This window comes from Lynx rufus, unplaced genomic scaffold (assembly GCF_022079265.1).
Source record: "Lynx rufus isolate CCGP_SWC_20201006 ecotype Redwood Valley unplaced genomic scaffold, mLynRuf1.p SCAF_6, whole genome shotgun sequence".
In the NCBI taxonomy this organism is placed as follows: Eukaryota; Metazoa; Chordata; class Mammalia; order Carnivora; family Felidae; genus Lynx; species Lynx rufus.
Window position 1 is genome coordinate 137,315,580 of NW_025814878.1, and position 26,662 is coordinate 137,342,241.

The following is a 26,662-nucleotide window of genomic DNA, read 5'->3' on the forward strand; positions in this document are numbered from 1 at the left end:
TATTAGCCACAGTGAACGGATAAAAAGGTATTCTGTTTGGTTGGCGTCCATCCCTGAGTCCCATAAGTCTAAGTACCCCAACAAAAATCAAGACTCTAGACTAACTAGCAAAGTTAAGAACAGGACCCTGAAGAGCTGTGACTCCACCAAGTTATTGCTGTTCCCCAAAGGCTTGCCACCCGGCTCTAAAACCTTTGCCATTACTTGCCCTAAAATTGAAAGGTACTTTAGGAACGCCGGGGGTCTCCAGCCAATAACTCACAGCAAGATGTGCAGGAAGAGGGCCACCGGTGAGGGCACGCTAGGGGGCTGTTCAGGTGCTGGCACTGACAGGAAGTCCAGCCTGGCCGGCAAAAGCCGGGCCTGACAGCATCCCCGGTCATCCTGCAGACGGTCATCTTGCAGGGACAGGAGGAGGATGGGACACTGTCTGCAGTGAAGCCATCCACAAGAAGTGGACACAGACAGGGTTAGAAGCCCATGCTGGCAGAAAGGCAGACAAGGAACTCCCCCCTGGAAAGCAGGACCCTCGTCACTTAGCCAAGGCTGATGGCCGGGCCTCAATCGCTAGATGGTAAGCAGCCCCCACGTGTCTGTAATTATTTGTTTGCGGGCCATATTCTGGCTAAGTTTGAGTTCTCTACAGGCAAAGAGGAAGTTTTACTCATCTTTGTAAGCCTAGCACCTAGGACAGTGCCCAACAGAGAAAGAGCGGTAACCTGCCCAAGGCGTCCCAGGCAGTTAATCCCAGCTCAGTCCTGGCTCCCTGCCTTCACCTGCTGCTTCACATCAATAAGTGATTGGGAGGAAGGAAATGGGGGTGAGAGGGCTGGAATTTGCTGGAAGCTTCAGCACCCGCAGGTACTCTATCTTCACCACACCCCTCCCTGCCCCCAGAACAAGAGTCAAAATCTTTTCCATGTGATTGAAGACAAAATCAGCTTTTCTTGATTTGCATATAAGTGAGACCATACAGTATTTGTCTTTGTCCGACTCATCTCCCCTAGCAGAGTGTCCTCAACATTCATCCATGTTGTCACAAATGGCAGGATTTCCTTCTCTTTTGGGGGGATAATATTCCACTGTATGTATCTTTACAGTGGAATATATATATATATGTATGTATGTGTGTGTGTGTATATATATAATCATTATCCATTCATCCATCAATGGACACCTTGGTTGTTTCCATGTCTTGGCTATTATGAATAACGCCACAATGAACATGGGGGTGCAGTTATCTCTTCCAGATAGTGATTTGATTTCCTCTGTGTATATACTTGGAAAAGGGATTGCTGGATCACAGAGTAGTTCTGTTTTTAGGATTCTGAGAAATCTCCATACTGCTCTCCGTAGTGGCTGCACAAGCAGGTAGTCCATTTTCAGTGGTGCTTCTGGTCCCATTCCTATTGTCCTCACTCTCCAGTCCTAAGCACTTAAAAACCCATGTGCCCCGATTTTCGTCACCATTCCTAAAACCCAGGGTGAGGGAATGAGAAACAGAAAGAGAGGCTAAGGAGGGGAGGGGAGGGGAGAGGTGGGGAGGGAAGGGGGAAGTAAAGGAGGACGGAAGACAGAGAGGGAGGCAGGCTGTAGTGGGACTATGTGGAAAGATAAGAGCTTGATGTTTGGAATAAGTTTACTGCACAAGCTCTTCCCCGGCTGGCCACTGGCCTGAATCAGGACTCACAGACACCAGCCTAAACTCCCATGGCTTTGAGGCAGGGCCCTGGGACAGCCCTTGAAGAAGGAGCACAAACAAGAATATTCTATCAAAGGCACATCGTAAAGGGGTTTAAACTCTAACTGGGTCTGGGACTTAAGAAAACCACATGAGAAAAAAGTCACGGACTTCTGAAAGTAAATAAACTAACCAGAAATTGAGAAGAAAACCACAGAGACTAGAGTTATTCCCAATGATCGATTTCTAGTTAATGAACGAGTTCCACATTTGGAAATGTGGAAAGAAAAGGAGAAGCCATTCAGCTTTAAGCAAAACCTTGCGACGTGTAAACATGGTTATAAAACTATTTACCAAGTTGTTTGGAAACACTGACTTCAAACTTAAACATCTTCCGGATAAAAATAACCTATGTTTATTCCTCTGAAACATCTCTGGCCATCACAATTTGCTCATTTCAGATATCAACCATAAAGTCCTCCCAAGGACATAAGACAGGATTCCTAGGGCGTCTGGAATGTTTCAACACCAGCAACTCCATTTGCAATAACCATTTAATTCAAAGGCCTAGCCTTCTTATCGTGGGCACATCTTATTAATTCTGAAGACGCGAACAAGGTAGTAAGCATGTCACAGGGGAAAGCGCACAGACATTGGTGTGAGACAACCAGTTCTGCCACTAGCTAGCTGGGTGTCCTTGGGCAAGTGATCTAATCTCAATGAGCCTAGCTCTTGTCTACCAAATGAGAACGGGAATAAGATTATCATTAGGATAATTCCGAAAATCCCATGACAAAATTATATGTAACATATTTTTTGCACACGGCCAAATGGCTCCTCCATGCACACTTAATGGGGAGTGTTCTCCAGGTTGAGTCTCTGCTCCAGGGTCACTTCTCCTGTGAAAACAGTTCCAAATTCCTATTTTTACAAATTTAAAATAACGTACAAAACCAGAAGAGATTCAGCAACCTCCATCTCCAACACAGACGAGAAGAAAGAAAAGAGAGTCACATCACTAAGAGGGAGACTCCTGGATTAATTCATACGAAGCAATAAGCAGAAACAGAATCATTTCCATTGGTCAGGGCAAGAAAGGAAGAAACTTAACAGAACACTGGTTTTCTTCCTACATTTAAAAGTGAAATGGGAACACCATATGGAGCATAAGAGGCCACCCTGAGAACCTGAAGAACACCCAGAGAAAAAGGACGCAGGGGGTATTCAGACACGCCTTGGGGTTGAGTTGGAAGGAGACACGGCAGGCTAAGAACAGTAAACACACGCATACCCACACATACGAAGGCTGGCTCTGCCTGAGAAATAGTAAGTTGCCCGATCACCAGGGGAGACTGAAATTCCCAAGTGCGCAAAACTTCACAAGTCCCTCAAGGAGCCAATGCTCAGACGAGCCTTCACACAGTACTCAAGGCTATTTATGCTCTGGAAAGTCACGCTTCCTCCTCAAGGCAGCCAGCATATCCCCAGCAGCTCCTGAACGGTACATGGAATCTTTAAATTCCTAAGAGTCCCAGACGAGGACTTCTTAGGAAATTCTGATTCCGAAAGATCAAGGGTGGGACCCAGGCATCCCTGGGTTTCAAAAGCCACCCAGATGGTTCTGATGGTGACTGCTGGTTAGGAATGAGTGCCGCAGACCACGGACACTCTGAACCACCGCGGATGCCTTAGGCCCGTTGGATGTGCCTTTCGGACACACTGAGCCCAATCCCAACCTTTTGAAGCTCCCATCCACTTCACTCTTTCTGAACAATAAACACCGATAAATTAGTTCCCACATTTTCACCCAAAATCCAAAGCCAAGGCTATTCAGCAGGAGCACCCCACCTTCTTCCCATCTCCACGCTGAAGCGAGTCAAGTCCATCCCTACCTCCTGGGTGGAGAGCGGACCTTCTCTCGGGGTCCTCGGCTGACCAGGGGTTTGACCTCATCCCTCCCGACATTCAGTCCACTCTGCACCACCACGTCTGTCAGCTTCTTCTCCCCAGGTTTCGACTTCACTGCTGTCTTCAAACGAGGACAACTCCCCTCTGTCTTAAAAAACAAAACCAAACTCCCCTTGATCCTTCCCGCCATTGTTTCTTGTCTCTCTTCTTCAAAGTCCCCAGATTTCTCTCTTGAGTGGTCTACACAGACATCCATTTCCTCCCACCTCGGGCCCCTGTAACACCCTCCCCCGCCCCTCCCCCATCTCCAAGCTACTCGGCTCAATTACCTTTTCCTGGCTCCCCAATGTGCACGGTGCTCAACAGGATCACTCGCCAGGGCAAACTGGGTCTCTGTGGTCTCAGGTCACCCCCTCTGCCCTCTCCCAAGTTCACACCTTTTCTGGCTTCATCTGCCCCCAGATGCCAGTGATCTCCAAACCTCCAACTTCTCAGCTCTGATGGCTCACAGCTCGCTTTCCCTTCAGGACATGTCCATTTTGAAATCCTGCTCTCATCTCAACGTGGCCCAAGCAGAAGTCACATTGTAAGTCAACCTCTATTTCCAGTTTCCTCATTCCTGTCAAAAGGAGTCCCATTTGCCAAGATACTCAAAACTCCAAGTGCGTAACAGCCCCGTCTTCTTCCTCTTCTGACATCTTCCTCTGCAACCCTGTTGGGTTCACAACTGGGTGAGCCACAAAGTAACCGCCACATCACCCGTCATCTTGCACAACCACGTCATCCCTTTGGGTCTTGAAGCTCTTTCCTTTATAGATTTTAAATGCCAAAATACTAGGGCTGTTAAACACACACACACACACACACACACACATACACACACACAGATGTAAAATTTTAAAGTTTCCTTCACCCTTCCCAATAATCTGGATGATTATTGTGAGGGTCAAGGCCACTGGGATGAGACCACTAGCTACATTTTGGTAACTATCATTCCAGAACTAAAGACAGAGAGAGAAAGAAAGAGCGTATTGATTTTTTTTTTAATTTAAATGGAAGATGGGATCATAATATACATGCTGTTCAGCAACTTGCTTTTACTCGGTGTGATAGATATCTTTCAATCTGCCTTCCTTCTAATATTTGTATATGGTTCCATTAAATAGCATAATTTAATCTGTTCCTCTACTGCTTAACATTTAGAGATCTTACGATCTTTTTTTTTTTTAATTTTATTTGAAAAAGAGAGAGAACACAAGTGGGAGAGAGGGTAAGAGCTGGAGAAAGGAAGAGAGAGAGAGAGAGAGAGTCTCGGGCAGGCTCCACACTCGGCACAGAGCCTGACACGGAGCTCTAACCCACGACACGGTGATCATGACCTTGAGCCAAAATCAAGGTTCAGATGCTCACCCAACTGAGCCCCAGACATCCTGGGCTCTCATGATCTTTAAATGCCTACTGAGAAACTTTGCTCCTCAAACCACTGACTTACTTGGCAATTAATACTAAAACCAGAATCACGTGGAGTGGCAGCTGGACACGAAACAGAACTCAGGACAGGCGTGTAGGGACATCAGGAAAGGAAGGGTGTAGTTCCTGAAGACAGGCGCCATCATCATACAGCCTCTGCTTGAACCCTGCCAGGGATGGGGACTCGTGAACCCCACTGGTCATCAATTCTTTTATCTACGCAACTCACAGCAATAAGGAATTTTATGACGAATTAAAACCTACCTCCCTAAAGCTTCTGTCCCATGAGTTTAACTCTGCCAAGGACACAGAATAACTATATTCTTCAAATATCTGAAAACCGTTATCCTATCATTCCTAAGGCTTTTAACTTAAACACCCCTTCTTCCTCAACAATCCTCATATGAATTAGCTTCCTGCTCACCTTCCGTCAGCTATGCCTCAGTTTTCTAGTGTCCTTCTTAAAAGCTAACAGCTTTGGGGAGCTGTGACTACACCACACAGCGTGATCTGCTGTGACCACCTGCTCTTGCACAGGAGAGCAAGACATGTCTCCTGGGTCACTGTACCCCACTGCACAAGCCAAATGGGGCAGCTGCAAAATTGCTTTGTATTCTATCTAGTTCATTCCCAGATTTACCAAATATTCCCCTAATGATTCCTGCTTTGAGGCTGTGCTCCATACCCTTAGACATAAAATACAAGAGTGGATAAGAGTCCAGGGTTGGAACCCTAAATTCCTGGGTCAAAATCCATGGGATCTTACACAAGTCACATACCCTTCCGTTTTTTTCCGGGAAAATATTATTTACCACATAGGGTTGTGGTGTGGCTTACACGAGATCATTCGTGCCGAGTGTTTAGCACAGCATATAGGAAGCACTCACTGTAAAAAGTTTTATTTCACGCTAGATAAGCATGACGACCAGAAGCTGAAAGGAGAAATAATGCCATAAGGTGGAGTAAGTATACCTATGGCCCATACCTCCTCGGGAATCAAGCTGCATTTTCCTTTCTATCAGAAGAGAAAGAACTTGTATCTTTTATATACCCAACTGTCTGATAAATAAGCAAAAAAACTGTGTCTCACTGTCTGCTTTAGAAGACAGCTGATTTTCTTAATATTCCCACATGCAAAGCCATGCTGGTAGCTGTGAACACACCCCAACTAACAACCCCAGCATTTTCAGATGATAAGTAATGTTTACCTGATAAGAAGTTCTTTCACACTTCCTAGGTACACGAAACCTACTCACATATCAGCTTAGATCTCACGGTCAAAAAAAAAAAAAAAAAAAAAAAAGCTTTCCTTCCCGTCACCGTATCTTTACTCACTCCTCCCTCTGCCCCATCTTTTCTGCCTTGAAGTACCCTAAATTCCTTCCTCCCCAGCACCTGCAAGGGCAGGTCTTTTCTTCCATTCACCGGATATTAGCCGAACACCACCCACACCCATCTCGCTGAAGTTCTGTGCTGTGACACTGGCATCCCTATTAGATTCAGAAGTGTGATGGAGCTGGCGATGGGGAAATGACAGCAAATGACACCTACCTGTTTACTGACCGGTCTGCAAACCCGTTCCCAGGGGATCACCTACCTCACCTGATATTCACAACAACCCCTCACTGTAGATATTATTGGCTTGTTTTACAAACCAGGAATCAGGCTCAGAACGTCTAAATAGCTTGTCCAATACGTGTCTAATAAATACTGGCTCTCAGCTTAGAACCCAGCTCCCCCACCTGCTATTCCACCTTTCTTCCTACTCCCCTAGAGCCAGGTGAGTTCACAGGACAGATCTCAGAGGGAACCCCAAACATCAATTGCACAGCGTGTGTCTAAACTCTAGTCTCCTTTTATACAGCTAGCATTCCATCGTTCCTTATAAGATTTTTGCATGGATTCTTGTGGCTTCATCAATATGTGCTGTTTGCATGGAGAAGTGAGTAGCAGAATAGCATTTCCAAGGAGGAACTATCTCAGTGAGCAATGGTGAGTGCATGGAGAGCTTGGTTTGGGGTGGTTCTATTGTGTGATGTTACAAGAGAAATATTTATCTTATGAAACAACTATTCATTCGCTAAAGTCACCTGATTTGGAGCCTGAGGAGTCAGGATGAACCAAAAATCCGTCCCACCTTTACTGAAAGTGACTTAGACACATGCAAAGATGTTCATAAATCGAACCTTACAGTAAAAAGTAATTCTAAAGCACGAACATGGACCAGCAGAACTGCACGTTTTCTTTCCATGTTTCTGACTAGGAAATTTTCTAAAAACATACTGGTCCCAACTTCCATTTCTGACAATATGAGGAGTTCAACGTTCACAGTGACAGCACAACTAACAATCCTACTTTAAATACAAAAAGCATCCGGGTGGGGGGATGGGTAAAAAAGGTGAAGGGGATTAAGGGTACACTTATGATGAGCACTGAGAAATGTACAGAACTGGTGAATCACTATACTGCACACCTGAAACAAATACAACACTGTATATTAGTAAGTAAAAAAAATGAAAAGCTGGGGTACCCGGGTGGCTCAGTTGGTTAAGCCCCCAACTCTTGACTTCAGCTCAGGTCATGATCTCACAGTTCATGGGATGGAGTCCCGAATAGGGCTCTGTGCTGACAGCAGATTCTCTCTCTCCTTCTCTCTCTGCCCCTCCCCCACACTTTCTCTCTCTCTCTCTCTCTCTCTCTCTCTCTCTCTCTCTCTCTCTCTCTCTCCCTCTCTCCCTCCCTCCCTCTCTGTTTCTTCCTAACTCTCAAAATAAATAAAAACTTTAAAAAAACCTGATTTTTTTTATGTTTATTTATTTATTTTTGATAGAGAGCATGAGCAAGCAGGGGAGGGGCACAGAGAGTGGGGGACAGAGGATCTGAAGCGGGCTCTACGCTGACAGCTTCAAGGCTGATAGTAGTGAGCCCAACGTGGGGCTTGAACCCACAAATCACAAAATCGTGACCTGAGCTGAAGCTGGATGCCCGACTGACTGAGCTACCCAGGCACCCCGAAAAAAAGCATCAGTTTTTAAATAGACCTTATTTTTTTAGAACAGTTTTAGATTTACACAAAATTACAAAGACAGTACAGAGAGATCCCACACACCCCGCCGTTTCCCCTTACATCTTACGGCAATTTGCCACAGTTAACGAACCAATGCTGATACACCAGTATTAACTAAAATACATAATTCATTCAGATTCCTTTAGTTTTTATGTAATGCTCGTTTTCTGTCCCAGGATCCCATCCAGGAAACCACATGACATTTCATTGTCACGTCTCCTTAGGCTCCTCTTGGTTATGACAGTTTCTCAAGCTTTCCTTGTTTTTGATGACCTTGACGCTTTGAGGAGTACTAGTCTGGTATTTTGTGAACTCCCCCAACTCATGTTTGTCTGAGGTTTTTCTCATAATTAGAAGAGGGTTATGGGTTTTGGAAAGGAAGATCGCAGAAATAAAGTGTCACTTTCCCCACACCGTATTAAGGGGAACATACTACCAGTATAATTATCACTGTGGATCCTGACCTTTGTCACATGGCTGAGGTCATGTTTGTTAGGTTCCTGCACTGTACATTTACTCTGCCCCACCTTCCCTTTCTACACCATCCTTTTGGAAGGAAGTCACAACGCACAGCCCACACTTGCAGAGTGGAAAGTTACACCACCAGTATCATCTGGAATTCTTCCGCAAGGAAGAATTCTTCTGCAAGGAGATTTGTCTATTTTCCCCCATGTATTCACTTATTCAATTATTTTATATCAGTAGGAACTCACTGATGCTCATTCTATACTTTGGCTTATCATCGATAGATGATAGACCTATAATTTCTACTTCTTGATACTCCTACAATTTAAGCCTTCTTTACTTTGTTGCTCAAATCTTTCCACCTCTAGTCATTCGGACCTCTTTCAGTGGGCTCCTATGTCAATTTGACACATTCTCACCACGAGCTTTTATTCTGGTTTTGGAGAAAAGTACCAGAAACCAACATGTGGGTACAGGTGTCCTCACCGCTAATGGAGTGTCACTGCCTGCAGACCCTTTCAGCTGAAAGCGCAAGGAACTATGTGTATACGCTAACTCTGGAATATACACACATCTATAAATACTCCTACGTGCAGCCATCTATATTTGTTAAGCTAAACATGAGCTCATATTGCCACGCTTGATCATTTTCATGCACAGCTGAACTGGTGGGAAAATTCCTCAGAAGCCAGAAATGCAAGAAAGCAGAAATCAGACGTGTAGGATATCCGGCATGTGCTCCAGACAGTCCAGAGCTTGGGCACCAGAGACCAGGCAGGCAGGCTGAGAACGGAGAGACGGGAGGAAGAACTGGAGACTCGGCAAAAGGTGAAGACGCGTCTTGAAGTCAGGACTGCTCCGTAAGTCCTGAAAGGCAACGGCTAACGAGGGAAAACCGCTCTCCCCATAGCCGAGACAGTGGGGTGTGTGTTCACAGCGGCGCGACTCTCGGTGGAGAGCCGAAACGTGCAAAGACTCCCCTGAGAATGAGAGTTTGGAGGCCTAAATTTACATGCCCTGTATGGCCCAAAAAAAAAAAAAAGTCCAAAGCAGAAAGTACAATTTAAGTGAGCCTGGATTGGGAATACTCCCAGGTGTCCCGGCAGAAGGGGAACCCAAATGTTTTTTAAAAGGGCTGCGCTTTAAATCCGGGTCTCAAAACATTCCCACACTTAAAGTATAAAGTACAACAGAGCAACGACGCATGAGCACCCAATCAAAAATCACCAAAGACCCTTGAAAAGTGAAGAAGCCAATCACAAAGACACATATTATATGACTGCATTTACAGGAAACAGCCAGGATAGGTCAGTCTGTAGAGAGAGAATGTAGGTTAGGGGTTGCCAGGGACTGGGAGGGGCAGACACGGAGAGGCAGGATTTAGGAAGAAACAGGAACCAATAATGACATGGGCCTTTCTCTGGGGTGGGGGACAGAAATGTTCCAAAATTAGCTTGTGACAATGGTTACACAACTCTGTGACTATACCAAAAAACATTTTGAACCGTATACTTTAAATGAGTGAACTGTAAGGTACAGGACCCTGGAATAAAAAGAGCGCGTGAATGGAAAATTTGGTGAAATTCAAAAACCCTGGAATTTATTTAATAGTTATATATTCGTGTTGGCTTTTTGTCATTTTGACAGATGTACCACGTACAATGTTGACGCTGGGGAAAACTGGGTGAGGCATACATAAAAACGCCCTGTGCTATCGTTACAACTTTTCTATAAATCTAAAATTATTCCAAAACGGTAAGTTTGTTTTTTTTAATTACCAAAGAATGTGACCCATCTATTACGAAGCAAAGGGCCATCTTTAAAAGATGTGCAAGTCTTTTCTTAAAATACTGCTAAGACCTTGGTACCTTTCACTTCAGTTTATGAGGGCCGATTACAAAATAATCCAACAAAGGCCACCACATTCAAGGCCTTTGTGGGGAAACGAGGTGCGTTAGTGGTACACCCCACTTATGGTCACCTACCCTGCATTTTAAGGTCTTCACTGATGGCTCTCCATGATCTGTGGCTTTGGCTATCCTTAGTCACTTTTTCACCTGAGGTTATTTCCTTCTGTGTAGCCAACTTCACGTAATTGTCAAGTTCAATTGTTCTTAGAACCATTTTCGTTGCTCTTTTCTACCTTCTCCAATTCTTCTGGAAACTGCAACAGAGGACCAAAGCTAGACACGCATTAGTCTAATAAAAGTTTCAAGGCTGCCAAGTACACAAGATCTGGCTTTCCAGCTCTCATGCAAACTTATAAGGGGTCAGTTTCGAAATAGTTTCATAGCCTACTACCTGCCTTAAAATTCTCTCCACGGTTTCAGCTCTCAAAGGGGCACACTCATAATTCCTCATTCGTTGGTATGAAGAAATTGAGCCCCAACCTAAATCCTGAGGAAATGATTTTTAGTTTACGGCCACATTCTGCCCTTCCTTTAACCTAAGATAGCAGAACTGGCAATCAGATAAAGATATGTCTAAAGATGCTCTAAATGCTTCAGGAGAAAGATAAACACCACGTAAGTCAACTTCAGTTTTGCAGCTTAGTAAAGCGAACTATAAAACTGAGGTAAATGTTAGCTCAATGAGGCTGAGATTACAAAAATAAATGTGAAATAGTCTACCACTATACTCTTTTGTAAACTCCACCATTACATTAAAAACAAAAAATTAAAAATCATTTTGTCCTTTCCTCCACATAAACGGACTCTCGGAATATAGTTTCATAGAAATGTTGGTTTTCTCCCCTTCCGTTAAATAATCTGCAGGCAAATGAACATGCATTGTTTGGAGAAGAATGGAGAAGGGAAGAAAAACAGCTCAACAAGCCCTAGTAGACAAGAAATAGCCACGCTGCTTTACATGATCTTTTTTCTAGAGTAAAGCACCCCAATTCCTAAATTCTGATTTTACACTAAAAAAGGGGTGCAGTGGTCAGGGTCAGGCCACCCCAAGATGGGGCCACTTTGGCATAAAGACTGTTTTGACTTAAAAGCAATCCAAACTGCAGATGCAGAAAAATCTCCTTCCCTCCCCCTCCACTGTGTAAATTTACATCGGAAAAGACAGCTAGTACCAGAAAGAGAGCTATGAACAGAGATTCCTCTTTACTGAAGAAATTTATTTGCATAGCAGGACAACCTTTGTTTTCTAAACATCTCCTCACCTTCCTGCTAACGGTCATCCTCCCCTTTGTATCTCCAGACCTTACCCCTCTCCTTAGCTCAGGAGGTCACAAAATAAGCTTTATGTGGCCTGAGTGTCTTCGGAATTTTCATGTCTGTGCGGATTCCTCACACATATGCTATTAGATTTGATTTTCTCCCGTTAATCTGTCTCACGTCAATTTCATTCTTAGTCCAGCTAGAAGGACTCTGAAAGTCATAGAAAATTTCCTCCACCTCAACAGATGAAAGAAGAGAGATGATTCCAGAACCCCAAAGGCTAACTCAATTCAGCCAACATTCACCAAAAGGCACACATTACATTTGCAGAAATAAAAAAGTAAAATATACATGTAGAATCCTATTACCTACAGCCACCAAAAAGTGGAAAATAAAGAGTCTTGGTTTGCGGGCTTTATCTTCAAAAAGTGTTTCTTTACAGGGCACCTGGGTGGCTCACTCAGCTGAGTGTCTGACTTCAGCTCAGGTCACGATCTCACCGTTCATGAGTTCGAGCCCCGTGTCGGGCCCTGTACCGACAGCTCAGAGCCTGGGGCCGGCTTCAGATCCTGTGTCGCTCTCTCTCCCTACCCCTCCCCCACTTGCACTCTGTCTGTCTCTCTTTCAAAAATAAATAAACATTTAAAAAAATTTTTTTTAATAAAAAATTTTAAAAAACAAAAAACAAGCCTTCCTTGCTATTATTGAAGATTCTGGAAAAACAGAATTTTAGGGCTGAACAGGTTTTCAGCAGATGGGCATACCAAGAGTTCTGATGAGGTACAGCTGACACCAGTTAGAGACAGAGCCATTTTCATCCCTGGGACTTGAAGATTGCAGGGGTCTTTAATATTCTTATACCTCAGTCCAGAGTGGATTTCTCTCCATGTGAGGGGAAACTGGAAACAAACCCCAATTTCTCTCCCCACCATGTGTGCTACTGGAAGGGGACCTCGGTGCTCCCCATTGTTAAGCAGAAGAGAGCAGACCCAAATTGGGAGTCACTTATGCTAAGCCCCAATCGGCAAAGACTTAATACCTAGCCTAGCTGTAGTTTTGATTACCCAGGAATGCAAAAAAAATTTTTAAATTTATTTATTTCAAGAAAGAGAGAAAGAGAGCAAGCAGGGGAGGAGCAGAGAGAGAGGGAGAGTGAGAATCCCAAGCAGGTTCTGCACTATCAGCACAGACCCCAACTCGAGGCTCGAACTCATGGGGCTTGAACTCATGAACCATGAGATCATGACCTGAGCTGAAATTAAGTCAGGTACTTAGCCGACTGAGCCACCCAAGCGCCCCCCGCCCCCAGGAATATAAGCTTTAACTAATCAGCTCAGAATTACCTGGTCAGCACCAATGCAATAATCCCACCAGAGAGACTGTTCAAGTCCCCTTAGGAAGGGGACCTTGCCTGGAACAATGCATTCTTTGCTAATAATTTCCTTTTTCCGCACCCTTTTTGCATTTAAAAGTCTTCCCCTGGGTAGCCAGTTGCGTGACTCTTGATATCAGCTCAGGTCATAATCTCACAGTTCACGGTGTCAAGCCCCCTGTCAATCCCAAGCAGGTGCACAGCCTGCTTGGGATTCTTTCTCTCCCTCCCTCTCTCTCTCCTCTCTCTCTCTCAAAATAAATACGTAAACACTTAAAATTTTTTTCCTTTTCTACGGCTTGTCGGAGCTCCTTCCAATTGCTAAATGGGGTGCTGCCCAACTCATGAAAGGCTGCATAAAGCCAATTTGATCTTTAAGTTTACCCAGTTGAATGTGTGCTGTTTAATACCGCAGTCCTCGGGAATGAGAACATAGGAGGGGGCGCCAGCGTGGGAAGCCCCGTCCCCGACCTCCTCTCCCACCATGACTGGCACCCCATGCTCTTGCTAAGGGGCAAGGCAGTTCCTGGAAACAGAAACAGAACTCTCAGAAAAGGCCGAAAGCAAGTCGAATGTCACAGGAGCTCTGTATATACAGATACGAATCACTCCTAGGACACACTGAGTTAAAAAAAAAAAAAAGGCAAGGAGTGGAAGAACTGTCTACTCTCAGAAAAACAGACAGAGATTCTGCACACACGTATGCACAGCCCATCTCTGAAAGGACGTCACTGGCTTCCAGTGGGGAGGCGATCTGGGCAGCTGCAAAGTGAGGGGCAGGGGGAGTGTGGGAAGGGACCCTTCACTATATCCTCTTTTCTGCCTTGTGCTTTTGATACTAAGCATATAAGCTACCTAGGCAGAAAACTAATTTCTTTTACTGCACTTTTACAATATAAAAACCACAGGGGCGCCTAGGTGGCTCAACTGGTTAAGCGTCCGACTTCGGCTCAGGTCATGATCTCACAGTCCGTGGGTTCGAGCCCCGCGTTGCGTTCTGTGCTGACAGCTCAGAGCCTGGAGCGTGCTTCGGATTCTGGGTCTCCCTCTGCCCCTCCCCCGCTCATGCTCTGTCTCTCTCTGTCTCTAAAAATCAACATTTAAAAAAATTTAAAAATGAAGTAACATAAAAGCCACAAAATTAATTTCAAATAACTTTTAAAATTTAAACAAATAAATAAAATTAAATAAAAACAAAGACAGGGTAAAACATAATGCCAGAAAAAAAAAAAAAGAAGTTTTAACTCTATGACATTCATAATGAAACCACTTCATGAAATTTCACAGAAGGACTTTTGAATTTAGCCAAAGTTCCTCTAGATCTAGTTCCTCTAGGCCTTAGCAACCTCCTGTTGTCTACCTTTGCTGACAAATTAGAGCTACAGAATGATGAATGCGACAAATCAGGGGCTGGGAGGAGATGAACTACAGTCTTTGTGATTTTAATTACTTGTTTGACCTCAGAATTTAGAACCACGGGGACAAAAACTGTTCAAAGGTTACCCCTCCCTCGATCTTTCTCACGTTAGACCTGAGTTCTGTGCTGGTGTTTGGTAAACAAGCCTGCGAATCGACTCTTTGTAAGAATAAGATGGTTGGGAAACCCCCAGCACTATCAGCCCAGAAATCTGAATTCAACACTTAAAACCGCTTTCATGCTGTTATGGGCTTTGAAAACCAATTTGGAGTCCGATTGACTACTAACGCATAAAAGATGAACCGCTGACAACTTGAAGTTGTAACCACAGCCCCACTGTTACAGGGAACTGGATATCTGATTCACCAAGGGCACGTCGTCTTCGGGAGAACCAGAAAGCACATTACAAAGAGGTCAAAGAGTTCATCGTGGGGGAGATGGTCACATTTCTTAAGCCCAAAGGGACAGAGGTCTTTTCATAAAGCACATTTTTCAGCTGTACAAACTACCTGAAGTTAACTTTTCCCACCGAGTATTACACTGATCCTTGGCGAAATTGCTAGAAATAGCCATTAATACGACCACAGCAAGTTTCTCCTTTATCTTGTTTACTGAAAGGGTTGACTTACTTAAAATAGAAAGCTTCTGGAAGGCACACAACCAAGTTCTGTTATTAAATTACACATACTGAATTCCTTTTACAAGTTGCTACTACAAAACATAATTCCAGATTGTCTCTCCTTAGAATCTTTTTCAGAAACCATTCTTTATAAATGTAATTCGGAGGCCATGCTGCACAACACTTGGGTATAGGGCATCTTTTACACACGACACCTGATTGTAGGCTGCTGCGGGAAACTTCCACATTTTGCCCACACAAATCTGAGAAAACAGGCCCAAAACTGATATTAATAATCCCAAGGAATGCATACCTCAACCCCACATAATACACCTGGGAATGGAGAATTTAAACAAGCCAAGGCTAATTTCAAACTATCAGCAACCGGGCCCTTCATTAACTTTCCAATCAGATATCAGGCCTACGAATCTGAAATGCAGGTTCCAAATAACAAACAGACCTAACCAGTTGGTAAAAAGAGCTGGCTCCCAAGTCCCACTGAATTTACTCATTCGTTCCGATGCAAGAACGTAAATAAAATTCATGTTCAACAAACATTTATGAAGTTCCTGCATTGTACTCAGCACACCGAGATGACGAAGGTTCACCCTCAGTCACTGCCCACGAAGAATGCTGGTCTTTTCTCCAATCGAGTCTCAGTAACTTTGCTCAAACAGCTTCCTCTTCCTGGAAGATTCTGCAGGGCCCATCTGGCCCCAGCCCAGCACATTCCCCTTCTCGTCCTAAGCGGCAGCTCGCAGGGCTGCTGCAGAGGCCTGGTGGCCCCCGGGCAGTGGCACGTGCAGGGACTCCCTGAAGCATGCAGCACGTTGTATTACAAGGGTTCACATGCAATACAGTGGTTGAACAAGCGCGTATGGGTTTGTCACTTGATTAAGGTACACCCTAACCAATCTCCGCAGCCCCATTCCAACCCAGTTATTCGGCCTCCCAGAGTCAGGCAGGGCAGAAAAACCAATTAATATCTAAGACGTAAGGTAAGCCCCGCAATATGGTATGCAAAGTCCCGGGGAGAAACAGAAAAAAACGAAGGGACCCGTTTGCCCCTGGAGCGGAGGGAGACAGCAAGGCCAAGGTTACAGAGAGCAGGCGGAGATGAAACAGGAAATGAGAACTGGGAAGAGGACGAGGCTCAGAGAGAGAAGGAAGAGTGTGGGCGGAAGCTGGCAGGTGCGAAAGGCACACGGCATTTGAGGCATAGGAAATAAACAGTCCCCTGGGATGACAGCACGGTGCACAGGGAAGCAAGTGGTGGCTGCCATACTTCCTGGAAGCACAACAATCAGACAGTCCTGGGCTCAAGTCCTGCCTCTGCCCCTTTCCAGCCTCTGGGCTGCCGGCAAGGCACTCAAGCCCCGTAGGCCCACTGCTTACATTGAAATTTGCGGCATAAATTTCAATGCTGTCACACCCGTTAAATGAGATAATGTACGCAGAGCAGCTGACTGAAGGCCTGAGAGCACGTGCATTCAATATAGAGAGCCGCCGGTGTCATTAAGCCAGAAAGGTAAACCGAGGCCAAGCTGGGAAGAATCCACTCTTGTTCCATGACAGAAAGGTTAAAGCTCCAGAACCCACTGGGCCTCTGCTTAAAACGGCAGGAAGTATGTGGTCACGCCTGCACATTCTCTGTCCTCTCTTCAATTACTGTCAAGTTAAGCCACCAGATTGCGACACCAGTCAGCATTTTCCAGACGGGCCAGCCTACCTCCTGGACTCACCCAGAGTCCCCCCAGATGGAGACGGCTCATTCTCCTGCTCTGTGTGCACAGGCTCCCGCAGGGCCACGCCATGGGGCAGTCCCCAACTCCACCAGCCCTGCCCTCTCGACTCTATGGAATTCACAGCCTTGCCCTCAACACATCTTATCGCTTGGTATTCGCACACTGTTTCTGCAAGTTGAGCAATCTCTTCGGAACCACAAAGGAACTTTCCACCACGTTGCTGTGCAGCCCCAGGAAACACTACACTTCATGTTCAAGGTCGGTCACTGGCCACAGGCTTATCAGGACTCCGGGACCCCAGGGGCCCACGCCCACTGCCCAGAACCCTGCCATTCATTCTGATTCCCATGCCCAGCCACCAAGCTCCCCTTTGTCAACTTGCAGCCACGTGCCGCTCGGACTTCCTCCTCCTCCGTGACTCATCGTCCCATGCAGACCTCCTTCCCTCTGCCGACCTCCTCAAAGCCCTCCCTCTGCTCTACCCCAAACCCCGCACTGCCTTCCCAGCTCTCTCCCTTCCCTCCCAGCCTTGGTGGAGAACTGTGCCAACGGGTGAGCAGAGACAGGAGCGTCACTGCTTTTCCAAATTCCCCTCCCCTTTGCTGCCTCAGCCCACTTCTCTTCCACCATCCTTCTAGAAAAGCTGTGCTCCCTCCAGACTCAGCCCAAACTCCTCCTTTTATGAAGTGAGATGGTACGGGGACGGGCGGGGGGGGGGGGGAGGGAGGCTCAGTCGGTTAAGCGTCTGACTCCTGATTTCGACTCAGGTCATGATCTCACATTGGTGGGATTGAGCCCCCTGTCAGGCCCTGCACTGGCAGCACAGAGCCTGCTTGGGATTCTCTCTCCCCTGTCTGCCCCTCCCCTGCTCGCACATGCGTGCATGCTGTCTCTCTCTCTCTCAAAATAAACAAACAAAAAAATGAAGTGAGATCATGCACGCAGAGCAGCTGACTGAGTGCCTGACAGGAGGGTGGGTCTACCCTCTCCGGTCTAGCCATATGCTCTCGGAATCTACCAGCCTAGAGAGCTCAGTTACCGCCCAGCCTTTTCCTCCGCCTCCGGCTCACGTCCCAAGTCCACCTGCTTCAAACTTTGGGAGGAAGTCTGCCAGATCCCCCCCCCCCAGTCCACGGGGGTGGCTGGCTAAACCCAACTGTCACCCCTACCATACAACCACACCCGGACTGTCATCACCGCCCCGAACAGCTTCTCTAGGAATCTTCCACTCAGTAGGCCAGCCCCCACCCGCCTCCTTTCCTCTGCACCTACTCCTCAGTCCCTCCAAAACTCTGGATGTGTCCCTTCCCTCTCCCATCACTTCCAAGTACTCGTCGGCATCTTTCAACACCCCTTCTTCTTAACTGCCTAGCAACCCTCTCTGCAAACGCCCAACGGTTTTACTTCTGCTCCTAGAAGGAGCTGCTCGAAGACAAAAATCGCATATTGGCACAAACTCATGCCTCTCAAAATTTGTGGTTTTCAGCCCGTCGATTACACTCAGCAGCCCGTTAAATGGACCGTGCACACCCCCTTCTCCACATCCCAGAAGGACAACCCTACGCCTTCTCCCATCCTCAAACGCCCGCCCTCCTCCGTCCCTGCAACCTGCGGCCGTATGACTCCTGCCCTGCTCCACAAAATTAAAATCTTCCCACACCTTATGTCCGTCACTGTCTTCCCTTTGATGGTAGCATTGGTGCCCAGCTTCAGCTGGCCGGAGAATCACCCGGGAAGCCCCTCCACCCCAACATTTGATTCACCAGTTGGGGCCGGATTCCTGAAACACACATGTCAGTACATTCTGAAGAATGTCCATGCATCAAATTTTATGGAAAACTCGTCTCTAGCAAGGGTCTACAAAATCCAATCCTCGGCCAATCCCAGCCCACTGCCCGTTTTCTGTGTGGCCTGCCGGCTAAAAAAACGTTTTTTCTCTTTTTTAAGGATTGAAAATAATCAAAAGAAGAAAATTTCCTGACACATGAAAAATTATACAAAACTCCAATTTAAAACTTTTTTTAAACGTTTATTAATTTTTGAGAGATGGGGACAGAACAGGGGGGAGAGAGAGAGACAGCGAGAGAGAGAATGAATCCGAAGCAGGCTCCAGGCTCTGACTTGTCAGCACGGAGCCCGACATGGGGCTCAGGCTCATGAGCCAGGACATCGTGACCTGAGCCGAAGTTGGACACTTAACCGACTGAGCCACCCAGGTGCCCTCGAAACTCCAGTTTACAAGTATCCGTAAGTGAAGTTTCCTGAGAATGCAGCCACACCCAATTATGGATTCACTATGTATTATGTTATTCATTCTACTTTCATGCAATGGCAGAGCTGAGTAGATGTGATGGGCTGCAGGGCCTGAGGCCAAAGATACTGACCGCGTGGCCCTTTATAGAAAACGTCCGCAGAGCTCCAGTCTGTAGGATGAGGTACAGACATGCCAGAGCCCATCGGCTGCCTCGTGACGTGACCCCTGCTCTCTTCCCCAGCCTGGACCCCGCGGTCCACTCACAACCTGCAGCCCACAACCCACTTCAGCGGGTTCTCAGCTCCCAGAACTGAGCGGTTTCACTCGTCCACACCTATGCGTGTGTTCTTTCTACCCACTTTGCCTGCTAAACTCCTCCTCATCCTGCAAGACCCAACACGTGCTACTCCTCACCTGCCACAGGCTCTCTGACAACCACGCCTTGTCCCCTCGCAAAGAATAGATCTTTCCCTCCACTCTGCTTGATTAATTGGGATCCCAGTGTGCCGTGCGGAGCAGTGGTTCTCAGACTTCGGGGTGCCTCAGCGCCCCAGGGGGTTCATTAAACCACCCAGGGCTGTGCCTGTCCCCCGAGCAGCAGATGGGGACACTAGGCAGAGAATGGACATTACTTTTTATTTTCTCGTTTATTTTTGAGACAGAGACAGCATGAGTGGGGGAAGGGCAGAGAGAGAGAGAGGCGGACAGAGGGTCCGAAACAGGCTCTGCACTGACAGCAGCAAGCCTGGGGCTCGAACTCACGAACCGTGAGATCCCGAGCCAAAGTCGGACGCTCAATGGACTGAGCCACCCAGGCGCTCCTGAGAATGTACATTTCTCACCAGTTTCCAGGCTGATACCGTTGGTCCAGGTCACTGCACATGAGCAACACCGGTTGACGTATGTGTCCCTGCCTCACCCAACAAGATTTTTGAGGATGGGCCCTATTTTATTGCTGTTTGAATCATCACAGCCCAACAAACCCCAAGGAATTCTTGGCGAACACGGGAGAAACTCAATACTTGTTGTCTGCAGTCTAACCAAATTATTTTCCTCCTGTTTGCCAATCATTTTTGACATCAGAAGAAGGGGGTATCAAGGGGAGTGCAGACCTGACTTTGCAGGAACTACTGAGGCCAAAAAAGAAAACTAAAGTAGCACTCTGCAGGGCTGATGTTCTCTGGCCTGCCATATGCCCACACCCATGCTGAGCTGGGATGAACTGGAAAGTCCCAAGGTGAAGAGCAGATTGTTCAAGTCAGAAACCCAAGGGTACAGCCTGGAGGCGGCATCAGTGGGGAGCGTGGAGGGGGTGGGCCAAGCAAAGGACCCTTCTCCCAACAAAGGCTGATCTGCTGTCCACTTGGTTGTAAACCATGTTAAAGGTAAATAGTAACTTCTACAGGAATCCAACATCTCCTATGGCTTTGCCTTCTCTCTTCCACCAGGGCACCATCTACAAACTTCTGTCAGCACCTGCACAAGTCAGTGAGTACACAGTACTTGTATACTTACATGGGTCCTTTGTCTCCTCTACTGGTGTGCAAGCCCTTCCAGGACAGGGGCCTTGATGCTTTTTAGCCTTGTATTTGTACCACCTGGCCAGGTACCAGGCACTAACAGCATTAAATAAATATTTAATTGGTTTAATACTGACTATGGAATGTGAGCTGAGCTTTTAACCAAGGGCAAGATCTAGATAAGAAGAGACTTGCAGGTTGGGCTTTCCAAGATTGGACAAGGGAAACAACCGGTGACTAAAAGCTCCAGGCAAGTAAAGAAACCTCGCGGTCAGAGGCCCCGGTGGAATAATCGAAACTCACTACTGGAATCACCATTCATCAAGAATGCCAGGTCTTTAGAGCTGGTCTTCATTCACCCAGCCTTTTAAACTATAACACAAGCTTATGTTAATTGTCCTAAACCTTTGCTGCTTTAATCTCAAAATCATTTCCTGGATTCTTATGTCCTGGTCTATTTTTCCCTTGACCCTTTTTCTGATTAGGTTGGGGTTTGGGAGGGGAATGAAACCCAGGCAAGGACTTCTAATTCAACAAAGAATTGCTACTTTATGCAAAAGTATACAAAGTCTGGTAGGACAATCGATAAAAACAGCCTTGGCCCCCAGAGCTCCCCACCACCAGAATGGAAATTCCTTATAGTCAGGAAACCATTTCTTGCTCAGCTTTCAAAACTCCTTTCAAAACAGGCGTTTTAACAATTAACAACATTGATATCCAATGCATCACGCAATTAACAACATTGATATCCATCCATCATGGTGGTTAAATCAGTCTTACAAACTGTGACAGTTATGTTTAGTTTAGGGGCACCTGGGTGTCTCAGTTGGTTAAGCATCCGACTCTTGACTTTGGCTCAGGTCATGATCTCTGGTTCTTGAGTTCAAGCCCCACATCAGGGGGAGGGGGGAGGTGACAGCATTGAGTCTGCTTGGAATTTTCTCTCTCTCTCTCTCTTTCTCAAAAATAAATAAATAAGCATTTATTTTTTTTTTCAACGTTTTTTATTTATTTTTGGGACAGAGAGAGACAGAGCATGAATGGGGGAGGGGCAGAGAGAGAAGGAGACACAGAATCGGAAACAGGCTCCAGGCCCCGAGCCATCAGCCCAGAGCCTGACGCGGGGCTCGAACTCACGGACCGTGAGATCATGACCTGGCTGAAGTCGGACGCTTAACCGACTGCGCCACCCAGGCGCCCCTAAATAAGCATTTAAAAAGAAAGAAAGAAAGAAAGAAAGAAAGAAAGAAAGAAAGAAAGAAAGAAAGAAAGAAAGAAAAGAAAGAAAGAAAGAAAGAAAGAAAAGAAAGAAAGAAAGAAAGAAAGAAAGAAAGAAAGAAAGAAAGAAAGAAAGAAAGAAAGAAAGAAAGGAAGGAAGGAAGGAAGGAAGGAAGGAGGGGTGTCTGAACGGTTCAGTTGGTTAAGTGTCCGACTTTGGCTCAGGTCATGATCTCACCGTTCGTGAGTTTGAGCCCTGCATCAGGCTCTGTGCTGACAGCTCACAGCCTGGAACGTGCTTCGGATTCTTTGTCTCCCTCTCTCTCTGCCGCTCCCCTGCTTACATTCTGTCTCTCTCTCTGTCTCTCAAAAATAAATAAACATTAAAAATTTAAAAAGAAAAGAAAAGAAAAGAAAAGAAAAGAAAAGAAAAGAAAAGAAAAAGAAAGGAAGGAAGGAAGGAAGGAAGGAAGGAAGGAAGGAAGGAAGGAAGGCAGGCAGGCCACCCTTAGTTTAAAGGCAGATCAGGTCACATTCCACAACCAAAACCAAGTGAAAAGGAAACGAGCAGATGACTTAAAAAATAAGACAAATACTCATCCTTTGTTCCCTGATTCACTCTAAATGAGAAAGAAAAGTTCTTACCTAATTTATCCCGGGCAAGTGAAGCTTTATATCTAAATAATCCTACTAGTTGTCGGCGCTCCACACTTGCTATACACAGCGACCCACTGTTTTAGAAATCCAATTCTCACACACTCACCTGTGACACACCTGTGGAGGGTCCTACATCATCATCCATTTCCTACCCTCTGCATCTGAATTCTTCTGTACTCTACTTGTTTCTAATTAAGTAAGATGATTTTACATTTAACATCTCTAGGAAGATGTCAGACTAGTAAAGTCCCTGGAAATTGAAATAACAGACGTTTCCTCACGATCGATCGCCCGCAAGCTTCCCTGGCGAGTTAACAGAACAGATAAATGAAAGAACCAAATGAAAAATGAGTTCTTCACTCGCACAGTAGAATGCTCAACAGATATTTTAGGTTTTTTGCAAGTAATAAAACACTTGACACAAGGACACCCAGAAGCCAAAGACATTCTCAGATGTACGTTCAATGCAGAAATTACGAATACAAGCATGAAATGCTATGAAATGCTAACATGGGGAGGGGGGAAGAGTCGACGTCTTCAGGTGGCCTATAAGGAGCTATTTAAGTAACACAAGGGACATGTTTTGTCACCTCTAGCATATTGCAGGCCAATAAAAAGCCACTCTCCGGTGGGACAGAAGCAAACATTTACTGAGGACTATTCTCTTATTCCTGGATTGTCCTCCCCCTCTGGCTCTACCTTTCTCTTCCAAGTTCTGTGCCCAGAGTGGAGCCCCTGCAGACCGCCTCACCCAGGCACCCCAGGCCGTCACCCTTAGATGTGATCTGACCACTGCGGAGATGGGCAAGAGACGGAAGGACTGTGGGTGGAGGGAAGGAAGGCTGAGGCTCTCTCTCTCTCTGCTTCCGCCTGCGGGGGTGGATACAGCTCTCACTGGGCAACAGTAACAACACATCCTCCCCCTTCCCCTCCCCCTTCTGCATCCAGGTCTTAGTACCTGAACCTCCGCCGGTGGGTCCCTTAATGCTGCCCACATCCCTCCATGTAGTTCATTAAAGTGTCTCCACTGCAACCCACTGAGTTGAGTTTCCTGCCAGGACCCTGTGTGAATGAAGGACCTTCCTGATGTAGAGAATTTATATATGCGTAAACTTTCTCCACTCTAAAATGCAGATTTTTTTTTTGAAAGAGAGAGAGAGAGCACAAGCAGGAGAGAAGGGCAGAGAGAGAGAGAGAGAGAGAAAGAAAGAGAGAGAATCTTAAACAGGCTCCATTCTCAGCAGAGAGCCCAACACGTGGGGCTCAATCCCACGGGCCTGACATCATGACCTGAGCTGATCTCAAGAGTCACACAGTCAACTGACTGAGCCCCCCGGGTGCCCCCAGAATGCAGAACATATTGCCATTTCCCCTTTTACCCATGGGGGCATTTGGAGCTCTAGGAGGCTGAATGCCAGCCAGTGGTCACAGAAGCACTCACAAAAGAAGTCTGCTGGCAGAGTAGGTCAAGTCTGACATCTAAGACCCTAAAAAGGCCTTGAAAGGGTGAGGGAGAGGGGTGCCCGGGTGGCTCAGTCGGTTAAGGCCCGGACTTCAGCTCAGGTCATGATCTCACAGTCCGTGAGTTCGAGCCCCGCGTCGGGCTCAGTGCTGACAGCTCAGAGCCTGGAGCCTGCTTCGGATTCTGGGTCTCCCTCCCTCTCTGCCCCTCCCCCACTCTCTCTCTCTCTCTCTCTCTCTCTCTCTCTCTCTCTCTCTCTCGTGTGCTCTCTCTTAAAAATAAATAAAAAATAAACATTAGAAAGTGTGAGGGAGAAAACCACATCAAGCTTCCAAATTCTCAAGCCACAACTTAGCCTCAAACCACATTATTTATGGTTTGCGATTTTCATCAGGCCTTAAATAAGTGAGCTGGGGCACTGCCCTATATGTACTTCTTCCAGCAAGAATCACTCAGCTGTGACCCTGCTGGAAGGTGGCGGGGCCATCCGAAGATCAAAGACATCATGGGGCGGGGGGGAGGGGGGGTCCTTCCTTGCCCATGGCCCACTTTTCTTTTTCAGTTTATCCCAGAAATCCCCTTCTCCCAGCCTTAAACATCCTTAAGCCTCTTTTATTCTTGTTTATAAATTAAAAACAGGGTTCCTCTGACAAACCCAGGAGGCTGGGGATGGAGGCAGATGAGTTAAAAAGCACCTAATATCGTACCAGCACCTCTCAGTTGTAACTTGTCAGGGTTCCTTAACTATCCCTTTCCATACGAAAATGCTCCCCAGATTCCTCTCTCTAGCAATGCCAAATAACTTAAAACAGAAAATGCAACTAAAATAAATTCTGATGGGGGTTGGGGCTGGGGCTGAAGGGTAAGTACAAAACACATTCCGCTTAAGGAAAGTCAGCTATGAGTTATATAGCAGTTTCAGGGCAAAAGAATCTGTTAGTATCTCTGCCTTTGCCTAAGTCCCTGGGACTCTCCCATCTTCATTACAAATCCAAGACTGATTTACAAAAGCACAAGTTAGCATCTAATACCGCCCCCGATTTGTTAACTTTCTGGATTTTGCAACTGATGAGAAGGCAAATGGCCACAGGAGGTGGAGCTCTGAATCAGATCTTTGGAGGCAGCCAGGTAGAAGGGTGGCTCAGTAAACAGTATGTGAATAAGGCAAATGTCCAGGTCTCACTTCCTCATTGCAGAAGGAATGTGAGTGGAGAGGGCAGCAGGTATACTCCCGTTTGAAGAAGAAAAAAAAAAAAAGAAGAAGAAAGGAAAAAAAAAAAAAGATCAGTAGTGAAAAGCAGAGGAAGAAACCTGGGGCAAACCTCGGTATGAAACTAAACAGAGGTGAATGGGCGGTCCCCCAACACACTTCATTCCACTTAAATCAACATATGTTTACTGACTCTCCACGAAAGACACGGCAGATCTAGCCTGCAGCACCTGCAGACACAAGAAAATGAGTAAGGCAGCCTCAACCCTCAGGCAGATTTCCTACCAGGAATTATATTGTTCTTTATTGCCATTTTCAGTTTTAACGGTAGCAGACAGTTCCTGGACAGTCCAAGTAACTTCTCTGAGCCTCCCTTCTCCCACTATCCTAACTCACTCGGGAGCCTAGAACCTCAAGAATGAACCCACTGGATAAACCGGAGCCCCTTGGGAAACCATGGCAACCTTGTGTAACTCCTCCCTTTCCGATGGACATCACACCTGGCACAAAATAACTGTCCCTCTGATCAGGCAAGTCTCACCACCCAAGTCTAAAACCCAGGTGTCTGTTCAAGCAACAGGCTGCAGAAACAGACCAATCGATCGGCTTATCTTTTAAGGACAGAAATCTAAATTAAAAATAATCAAGCCTCGACTACACGGATGGAAAAAAAAAACAACAAAACAAACACCTGATTCATTTATCAGAATACCTTAGAACTTCGTGACAGGAAACGAGGCAACCCAAAACCTCAAGAAGAAAAAATATATGTAGCATTTGAACCCGTCTTTCAGGGTATACCGATTTTTTTCACACTTCGAGGACAAAAACGTTGTCAGTAAAAAAGCCCACCTGTCGAGCCTGTGGCTGTGAAATCTGCTATAGGGGCTGGGGGGTGGGGGGGAGGGCCGTCGGTGGCTAACGCGTGCCCGCAGCCCGCACCCCCCGCGGTGGCCCGGGAGGAGGGTCCCTCGCTGCGCCCACGCCCCGGCCGCCCGTTACCTGGTCCAGCGGGATGCCCAGGAGCTCGCTGAGCGGGTGCAGGCAGGTGGAGCCCGTGGTGCGGTACGAGAGGCTGGACGGCGGCTCCGCTGCCATCCCGCATCTTCGGGAGGCGGCTGCCCCGGCCCCGGCCCGCGCCACCCCGCTCCCCGTCCCGCAGCCCGAGCGCTCGCGGGCCGCTGCCCCAGGCGCGCGCGCGCGCACGGCCGCCTCGCCCGCGGGGACCGAGCCACCAGGCCGGGGGCCGCGCGAACTCCCGGGGCGCAACCTCGGCGTTGGCGCGGCGGCCCCGGGGCGCGGTGGGAGGGCCGCGCCGGGCGCGCTCCGCTTCCCGCTGCCCTCCTCTCGGCGCTCATTGGCCCGGCCGCCCGGGACGGCCCCGGGAGGAGGGAGGGACGGAGGGAAAGTGGGGAAGCGGAGCGCGG

The 26,662-nt window shown here is 46.8% G+C and overlaps 1 protein-coding gene across 1 annotated transcript in view; it reads right to left on the minus strand.

Moving 5' to 3' along the window:
• MBOAT1 (membrane bound O-acyltransferase domain containing 1) overlaps positions 1-26,376 on the minus strand; it is a 106,008-nt gene extending 79,632 nt beyond the window's left edge. The window contains exon 1 of the mRNA XM_047101374.1: positions 26,238-26,376. Within this exon, the coding sequence (XP_046957330.1) occupies positions 26,238-26,333 (96 nt within the window). The 5' untranslated portion in view covers positions 26,334-26,376. The remainder of the gene's footprint in view (positions 1-26,237) is intronic.
• Between the last annotated feature and the right edge of the window lie 286 nt (positions 26,377-26,662).